At 51.2% G+C, this 9,820-nt stretch overlaps 1 protein-coding gene across 1 annotated transcript; it reads left to right on the top strand.

The window, feature by feature from the left end:
• The first annotated feature begins 312 nt into the window (after window positions 1–312).
• On the top strand, window positions 313–1,161 carry LOC145528544 (myeloid-associated differentiation marker-like). The gene has a single exon (XM_081547215.1). It carries the CDS (start codon window positions 313–315, stop codon window positions 1,159–1,161), a length of 849 nt encoding a protein of 282 aa, XP_081403341.1.
• Window positions 1,162–9,820: the final 8,659 nt, after the last annotated feature.

Here is a 9,820-nt window from a genome sequence, read left to right as displayed (position 1 = left end):
ACAGTGATGGGTGGAGAGAACCGTTCAGGAGCAGTTGTGCTGTTACCCAAGCGTCTGGGCCATTTGTTCTAACTCCACAGACCCTGAGCCTCTGCCGTCACAGGTCCCTGAGCCTTTCTAGCTGAATCTCTCTTAATCAACTTCCAGAACTGGATCTTTTTACAGTGCTTACTCAGGAAGATCCTGCCACCCCAGTGACTGTGACCTGCCTGACCGTCCAACACCATGTCCAACTCGGGAACAACTCTATACCTGGCCGACTTGGATACCACATGCCGGTTCCTCCGCCCGCCACAGATTTTTTCCACCTGCATGTCCTTCTCCCTGGTAGCCAACATGGGCATTCACAGGGGGTACATAGGTAACTGGTTTATGTCCATCTGGTGCTTCTGTTGTGTGGTGACCCTCATTATCCTCACAGTTGAGTTACGCAGGCTCCCGTCCGAGTTTCCTTTCTTCTGGTACTTCTCCAACACCTATGCCTGCTACTCTGCCCTCCTCTGTCTCTCGGCCTCTATCATCTACTCCATCACCTATGTCCAGTTCCTGCCTTATGGTCCTTACCAGGACCGGGCCATCTCTGCTACTGCATTCTCCTTCATCGCATCTGTGTTTTATGCCACGGAAGTGGTCAAAATGTGGAAGCGCTGCAAGATCTACAAGACCACCTGCTATGTGCTCACTGTGCCAGGCCTGCTGAAGGTACTGGAGACCTTCATGGCCGGCATCATCTTCACCTTCATCATTAACACCTCCCTGTACCTGCACCAGCCGGCCCTGGAGTGGTGTGTGGCCGTGTACTCCATCTGCTTTATCCCAGCAGCCCTGGCCATCCTGCTGAACCTGGGCATATGGGAATACAGGCTGCCCAGACCGTATCCCGTTTTCCAGCTTGTGCTCACCCTGCTCTCCGTCCTCCTCTACGTCAGTGCTCTGGTCCTCTGGCTGCTCTACCAGTTCAACGAGGAGTTTGGCGGGCAGTCCCAGAGGTCCAGTGATGGGGACTGCAGGGACGCGCTCACCTACGACATGTGCACCTGGGACCAGCGACTGGCTGTGGCCATCCTGACAGCCATCAACCTGCTGGTTTACGTGGCCGACCTGGTGTACTGGGCCCGCCAGGTCTCTGTAGGGACTGAGGCTCTGCCCAGGGACTCCTGATCCTCTGCTCACAAAGGTATCCTCACCAAGCTCTGACGTCCTCTGATGTCCTCTTCCTGGCTCCCTCTCTCCCTCCTCACATCTTTCCCCCTTCACCTCACTCTCTTTTCTGTTTCCTTCTCCCCTTCATCGTCTCCTTCCTGTTTTCTTTGGTTGCCCACATCCTGTTTTGCCTTTTTCTCTTGCTGCTCTCAGCTCTTCTACATGTTCTGTTTTTTGTCCTTTTTTGGGTCATCCTTGGTTTTCCCATCTCCTGTGTCCTGACCACCTCTCCTCATTTTCCTTCTTCTCATCCATCAGGACCTGAGATTCCTTCCTTCTCTGCCCACCGCCCCCTCCCACCTCCTAAGGTGCTGACTCCACAGCACACAGCCCTCTGTGTAGCTGTTCACACTCTGGATCTCCGGAGGGGCCTCATTGCCAAAGCGTGCCTGTCCCCTGGGGGTGCCTCAGTTGATGTGTGTGGATTTGTGATTCGGGTAGTTAGATAGGTATTAGACCCCCATTCTCACAGTGGATGCATGGTGCATCTCCCTTTTACTTAAAATAAAAAATCGCTGAAGGTCGACAATTTTCGGTGGCAGAAATCTTAGAGACCCTGGATCCTTAGGTCCCATCCGGTGCTCATCCTTCCAAGAGATTGGTTGAATTTTTTCAGCGTCACTAAACACCCATCATCCAGAGGGACTCTTAGAGAAAGCAAAGGATGAATACCTTCTCTGAGGAATCAAAAGAGGAGTTGGTGAAGAACCACAGGTCTTGTAGACGCCTGTCTGCAGTGTTGGTGAGGGGCAGTGGTGTGACCCTCCTACCTCAGTGATCAAAACAGCAGGTCCTGCCTCCGCAGGGAGAAGACCATGGACACTGCAGCCTTAATGCTGTTGTTACCTTGATTTTTTTTTTTTTCACTTTTCTAGTCAGGGGTTCTGGAGAAGGCAGTGGCACCCCACTCCAGTACTCTTGCCTGGAAAATCCCATGGACTGAGGAGCCTGGTAGGCTACAGTCCATGGGATCGCGAAGAGTTGGACACGACTGAGCGACTTCACTTTCACTTTTCACTTCCATGCATTGGAGAAGGAAATGGCAACCCACTCCAGTATTCTTGTCTGGAGAATCCCAGAGACGGAGGAGCCTGGTGGGCTACTGTCTATGGGGTCGCACAGAATCGGACACGACTGACGTGACTTAGCAGCAGCAGTCAGGGGTTCAGAATTTACTGGGTGGCCTTGTTCTTAAAGGGACGTTTCTTTTCAAATTTTTTTGGGCAGGTGTGTTGAGGTGGTGGGGAATTGCTGCTTTTGTAGTTAAAGAAACTGAAGTGTTTGAGTGCGTGGGGCACACATGTGTTTCTGTGAGTCAGTTGCTTTCTACTGTTGCTTCCTTGTGCTCTGGGCCCCAAGCATAAATGATCTACACAATGTATTATTATATGTGTGTGTGTGTATGTGTACATATAGAAAATATATGTGTGTATGTGTGTGTGTTAAATTCCCTGAAGCTTCTGGTTCCTATCAGCTTTTGCTGGCAATCATAGAGAGTAACCTTGTCTCTCGTTCTACATCAAAATGTTCTTTTTTTTCCCCAACCTAATAGAAAGGACAAAGACAAAGCAAAACAAAATCAACAGGTCCTGACACCCCTCAATGTGCCTAGAGTTCAGAAGTAGCTTAGTCAACTTGGACTTCCATGCTCACCCAAAAGACCCCCCTCTGTGAACCGCACCCAGCCACTCCCCATGCCCCCTCAGGCTGAGGCTAGGGCTTCAGCCCATTAGAGGAAACTAGCAGTTTGGCCGCACTCCAAAGCCCCAGATCCTTAGCTATTAAAAGCCTCTGCCAGCACCGGGATGCTTTCTTTAAAGGTGCCTGGATGTAGGCTCAGTGTGTGTGTCTGTATGTGCCTCCCCATCCCTGTTCATGGATGAATTCAGACCAGCAGCCCTTTACAAGCCTTCTTCCTCTCCTGCTCTCAGCCACAAAGCCTCAGAGCCCAGCATTCTGGTGTCACCAGGGCCAGAGGTGCCAGGCTAGCAGAGCTGTGGGTGAGGGACAGGGAAGGACCCCCCCACCCCCACCCTGCTGCCTGTACTGAGGTGAACCATGTGATCTTCACCCAGTGGCAGGTGCAGTGGATGGGGAGGGCTCTCAAGAGGGTCCCCATGGCAGGCAAATTTTAAGAAGGAATGAAATAAAAATTGTATTTCACGGCAAGACAGGAACCATTTCAACATAATTTTTTTTTCTCTGCCCTTTTGGGGCTCCTCCCTCCACTCTAGACTGCAGTGTGCATCTGCAGTATGTGTTAACCTGACCTCCCCAAGGAGAGAAATACCTGCTCCACCATAAAGATGAATTTTTCTTCTTCTGGCCCCAGCCATGTGATTCCTTAGAAGATAACACTATTTACTTATAAGCTTATTAATTTCACTAGCTATTTTACTTGTACTCTGCCTATTTGACAATATTGTTGTTTCTTACATTAACAAATGTAATTTGTGAGATTGAGGCTCCAATAAAAATAATGATGACCAGGTAGGCCTTCCGGTGGACCTAGAGAAGGCAAGGGTGATGAGTGTGGTCAGGGCCTCTGCTCCAGGGCTCACAACTCGAAATGCCTAAGTAGTTGGTCCAGGAACAAGTCAGTGATCCCGGCCTGATGTTTGTCAGGACTGAGAATGCAGGCTGCACTGGGCAGGTGCCTCTCAGCCCAGCTGATGGTGTCTGTGAAGAAACGCTGGCCCGTGGGAACATGTTCAGGGCTGTGTCTGGACAATAGGGCACCAGGTTGAGCCCTGAGCCCTAACCCACCTCCCACCTGCCACCTGACTCCTTTCACCTGGGCCATGGACCCTGGCCTGGATGTGACCAAGGACAGAGGAGTCACTGCCTGGAAAGCACTGCTCGGAGGGTTGGGTCCCTGGTTCATACACACAGGGCTTTCCCCACTGAAGCATCCACGCAGGGCAAATCCAGTGTCACCTCCACGTGGTGAGCTGTCACCTATCTTTAGCTCATCCTCATGTCTCTGTCTCAACCCTGGATCTTTGACTTTCCAGGTTAAATGTCCCCAGTTTCTTCAATGTTTTGCCTTTATCTGGATTGCATTTCACCTCTGCCCCACCACCCACCCCAACACCCTGGCCTCCTTGTCCCTTCTCTGCCCATGTCCCCCAAACCCATTCACAGTGGATTCTTAACAAATGAGGAAAAGGTGGGAAGAAAACCAGAACTCAGCTGAGCCAGGGGGATCCAGCATGTCCTCCAACCCAGGGCTGGCTTGGGAAAGACCTGTACGTTCCTGAGTCTCTGGCAAAATGAACTAGAAGACAGGGACATCATTGATATTTTTCTGCCACCTAACCCTGGAGGAACCAAGGGAAATCTGGGGGGTGGTCTGAAAGGACTGACTACAGTGGCCATGCCTTGTTGAGCTCCCTTGGGGCACCTGTGACTCAGACCTGTTAGCTGGAGGAGTGAGGAGATTGGGAAGGGTGCCGGCCCCTCTCACACCCTGTAGCTACCCCTCTTCCTCTCCTTCCTCTGCCCCCTAGCCCCACCTGATGGAGAAAGACCTTCTGTTCAAAGACAGGATTTTCCACCCTCACCTGCTATCTCCAGGCACACGTCCCACCACCCTGCTCCCCAGCGCCCAGCCCCATCAGGACAGCATCACTGTCTCTGAAGGTGAGGATCCAGCCAGTCTGGTCCCAGGAGTGATACAAACGCCACCCGCTTCCTACCCAGTGTGCTGCTGTCTGGGCCAGGCTCCGCAGCCAAGAAACTTACACACTTGGGGCACAATTTCTCCTCTATATGGAAAGAACACATGCTTTTCCTGCTGGGGGATGACAGGGTTTGAGTGGCTTTGCTGAGAAACAGGAGTAAAAGGCAAACACTAGCCTGGCCCAGCATCCTGAGTTCAGGGGGTGTGCTGGGTTACCTGGTAGAATCGCTGGTCTCTGTTACCAGGTGGTTGAGCCCTGAGGACTCTGATGGGGACCTTGTTAAGGGTCCTGAACTCGACTGTTGCTCAAGACTGGGCATCTTCACCTCTTCATCGTCCTCCCATCTCCCAGAGCTTAGGGCTAGGACAGAGAGAAAGGGGTGCAGACTCCATCCTGCCACCCAGTCCTAGCTCTACCTCCGAGGGGTCCTCAGTGGAGGCTGGACTCATTCTGCTTGATGGACCCCCTCCAGCACCCTCCATCTGAAGGAAGAGCTCAGGCCAAGGGGGAGCTGGCAAGGCTGGTGGTTCAGCCTAACTGCACCCAGGACTCACTGGAGTCTACAGAAGAGGGGTGGATTTTAATAAAAATTATCTTTATGTGAGTTAGCACCTGTCCTCTAAAGGAAGGGAAAGTCTGGAAAGCAGTGATCACAACTGAGGCTCCCCTGTTGTTTGGAAGCCCCAGGAGCCTGGCCCGAGGTGCAGCCACAGGAAGGGCAGGACCTGGCTGGCAGAGGCTGAAGGCCAGGACCTGCTCAGTGGTTCCCGGACTGGGAGGTCCTGAGCTCTAGCCTCGCTGATGTTCTGATTCCTGATATGTAGACTGGGAATAATAAGAACCCTCCCAGGGTTAGTGTGAGGGTCAGAGACAATGATATGAAGGGCTAGGCAGAGAGGGGGGCCACTGAAAGGCAACCTTGAACAAAGATGCACCATGGCTTTGATGGAGGAGGAGGGGGATAACAGCTGTGAGGGTGGGGAAGGGCACTAGGCCTGGAAATACTTGGTGGACCAGCTGTTTCTGGGTCCTTTAGGAAGATGACAATTTTCTCCCCAGATCTATTATGTCTGCCCCATAGGCTTTGACTGGAAGAAACACTCCAACTCAACAAACTATGCTTCCTGTTATATTGCCAGGACCCAGTGTTTTGCCAGTTGAGCTGCTGTAACAGAACTCCATAGGCTGGGCAGCTTAAACAACAGACATTTACTTCTCAGAGTTCTGGAGACTAGGAAGTTCAAGATCAAGGTTCCTGGAGAGCTGAAATCTGGCAAGGGCTCTCTTCCTGGTTTGCAGTCTTCCCGCTGTATGAGGTTATGTCCTCACATGATGGAGAAATAGATCATCTCTCCTGTTTCTTCTCATAAGGGCACTAATCCCATTCACACAGGCCCCAGCCTCATGACCTAACTGCCTCCTAGAAGCCCCACCTCCAAATCCAACACATTGGTGATTTAGGCTTCAACATATGGGTTTTGGAGGGACACAAACACTGAGTCCACAGAATTTGGCATTAGGAAAAAAGTCATCAATGAGTTTGAAAGTCTGGTGGGAAATCATTTGAACTCTAGCTTCCCGTTTCTTTTACACTCAGGTCCAGGGGCGAGGCCATGAACCAAAAATGTTCAGTTACTGGTCAGATTCTGCCAATAAAAAGTGTTTTGAGTTCTGGCATGAGGAAATGGAATTCAGTCAATATATATGGCATGTGTCATGTGCAAACTGTGTTGTAGCATTTTGCAGTTTAAAAAAAAGCAAAAGCAAATCCTTGATCCTACACATGCCCAGCTATTGTCCTTTGCACTCTTTCTCCACAAGCAAACATGATCTACACCCCTCCTTTGCATCTTCCCTCCTCTCATCTGCTCTAACTCCCTCTCTGCCTTCTGTTCCCACCTCTCCATGGAAACCATTCTCATCAGTTCACCACAGGGAAGCATGTGGGCAACTCAAGATATATTTACCCTCTCATCACCAGGTCTCTCAGCACAATTTATCTGCTTCAGGAAACCTTCTCTGGAGTGATGGTCCTCCTGCTGCTCAGACTCTCCTCCCTCCTTCTCTCCCTCCTTCTCCTCTTCCTCCTCTCCATCATCTGAGGGTCTCAGGTCCTCAGAACTTGGGACTGGAAAACATCTGTCATATGTCAAACCCTCTTCTTAGCACTGGGAATACACATTCATGTTGGTTCTAGACTTTAGTGTTTATCTTTCTTATGTTTTATTTGAAACTGAATGCAGAGTTTTGCATTCTTCTTTATAATAGGGCCATAATAACATAACAATAACATCAGGCCTGCTTCAATACAAAAGTAATGCATGCATGCATGCATGCTCAGTCACTCAGTCATGTCTGACTTTTTGTGACCCCATGGACTGTAGCCTGCCAGGCTCCTCTGTCCATGGGATTTCCCAGAAAAGAATACTGGAGTGGGTTGCCATTTCCTTCTCCAGGGAATCTTCCTGACCCAGGGATCAAGCCAGTGTCTCCTGCATTGGCAAGTAGATTCTTTACAATTGAACTACCTAGAAATCCCACAAAAGCAATCTTTTCCTACAAATGGCTGCTAAAATGGACTCTGAAGCAGTGCAAAGTCAAGAATGTGCAAGAACAAGGGAATCTGGGACACCTCAGACTGTGGGAACACCTGGAAGCAGTTTGTGTTTTTGACAAGAATCCCTGGAGAGCTGGACCACTGGGACGTGACTGAGGAAACTCTTGTTATGAAAGAGAAACATGTTCACTACCAAGCAGAAGTCGTGGGGAAGGCGGGTCTATTTAGTCAGGAGGGATGTGACCAATAAACAGGACCCAGCAGCCAAGAGGAAACAAGCAGAGAGGGTGGACAGAGGGGAAGGAGCCAGCTTCCATCTCCACGTCTGAGTCTCCAAGACTGGCAAGTCCCGGGGCCCCAGGAAGAGGCAGGGCTGGGAGGGACCAGGGGTCTCTGCACCTCTCCTCCATCTAGTAGATGAGGAAATGGACTCAACAGCAGTAAGTGCTCTCTTCAGGGGTACGGGCCAGGTTTGTGCAGAACGAGGGTGGGCGGGGCAGAATCCCAGCCTGGAGGATGCTGCTGCCACACTTATAACAAGCAGCTTGGGGCCGTGGACAGACAGCCAGCCTGGGAAGGAGGACACCTGGGTCCTGTCTCTGGCTCTGCCACACACAGGGTGACTCTGGACACATCCACAGCCTTGGGCTCATGGGTGAAGGCAGGCCTGCTCCAGACATCTGCCGAGTCCAGGGTGTCAGGGGCCTGGGAGATTCACCCCTGACCCACTTCAGCCCTGGACTCAGGGTATGAGCAGGGAAGGCCCAGGTCCCATGGTGCCTGGATTCAGCCCCTGTCCCCTCTCTGTCCTATGTCTACAGGACAACTTGGTGGAAGATGCCAGGGCAGCCATGGAGCTCTACTGGATCTCCAGGAGAATTCGATAACAGCGAGCGCTGTCTGCCTGGTGGATTTCAGCCCCTCCCCAAGGACTAGAGACCTTTGTATTTTCAGGACAGCCACTCGCTGGCTTTTGAGCAGTGCATTTTTAGCATTAAAATGGCTCCATATGCTCTCTACCCCTCCAGATCACCCTCTTGTCTTTTTATTTCTTCTCTCTGAGCTGGGTGTCAGTGGACACTGCCCAGCACTGGGAGGGCAATGGACAATTGAGCTGGGATGGGGGTGACTGTCAATTTCCTTAACATCTTGAATCCTGTGGGTCCAGGAGTAGTCCTGGTGATTTAATTAACACCCCTGGCTCCCCCTTTTTCCAGCTGTGTCAATGCCCAGGAGGGAGACATTATTTCCTGGGGGTGACACCCAGCTCAGAGGTCCATTCATCTCATCTTGATATTGGTGCCCTGCACTGGGGAGCTTCCAGGCAAAGGTGCAGGAGGAGTGATGGGTGCCCCCTGGTGACCTTCAGCACCTCATTCCTCCTCTCATTTGTAAAATGAGGAAGCAAGGGTGGTGGACTCTGGAGTCTGAGGTAACCAGTTTGGAATCCTGCCATTTAGTAGCTGTGTGTAACCTAGGCTGAGTATTCAACCTCTCTGTGCCTCAGTTTCTCCATTTGTGAAGCAAGAGAATCTAACAACTTAGAGGGTTCTTGTGAGATATTCCATACAAAGCCCACAGCACCATGCCTGTCATAGCTCGAGCAGCCACCAAGTGACAATAATTGATGACTATTCCGTAGACCACAGGCCAGTCTAGGAGAGCCACCACCCTCTGCTACAAGATCAAGAATCACTGGGGTGGGGAAGTAGGGGTGTAGCAGGCACTGGTTAGTATTCTGACCTCCAGAGGTGATTCCAATGTGTGAGACATTCAAATCACATAAGGTGCCTTTTCAGCATCCCCTGGTACATGAGCACAGTGTTCTCTCACTGCACCAGGTTCAGCATCTCCTGGGGGCCTTAGGCCCCGTCCTGAGATTCTGATTCAGCAGGTCTTGGTGGGGGAACCTAGGAATCTGCATTCCCCAAAATTCCCTGTTGATGCCTTGCTGTTGGTCCAGGGACCACACTTTGAGAAGCACTGCCCACATCAGGCCAGAGAGATGTGCAGCCACGGATGAGCCATTGGCCTAAGGGCTGAGCACCACCAGGGGGACTCTTCTCATTGGTCCATTCTCACCCAGCCATCTACCTTGGCTGCCTATTCATGCAGAGAGAGCACACAGCCCTGCAGGATGAGTCCTAAACAGCCCACTACAGGGATGAGATTAAGAACTCAAGGATTCAAATCTAGTCCCATCTGACAGCAATGCCAGTGCTTTTCAGACCATTTTACAATGACAGTGGTTCCCATTCCCACCACTGACACCCGGGAACCAGGTGTGAGAAGGCAGGCAGATTGAATTCTCAGGATTCTCTCCTGCCCTGTCTCCCAGGTTCAGGGTCCTGACCTCCTCAGTTATGATTTTTATGAA

Source organism: Giraffa tippelskirchi, chromosome 12 (assembly GCF_054371585.1).
Source record: "Giraffa tippelskirchi isolate mGirTip1 chromosome 12, T2T-mGirTip1v1.2.pri, whole genome shotgun sequence".
Classification (NCBI taxonomy): domain Eukaryota; kingdom Metazoa; phylum Chordata; class Mammalia; order Artiodactyla; family Giraffidae; genus Giraffa; species Giraffa tippelskirchi.
This window is presented reverse-complemented; position numbering and strand designations above follow the sequence as displayed.

What these genes read in the sequence shown, in the direction of transcription:
- LOC145528544 (XM_081547215.1), top strand. Translation starts at nt 313, where the DNA reads ATGTCCTTCTCCCTGGTAGCCAACATGGGCATTCACAGGGGGTACATA.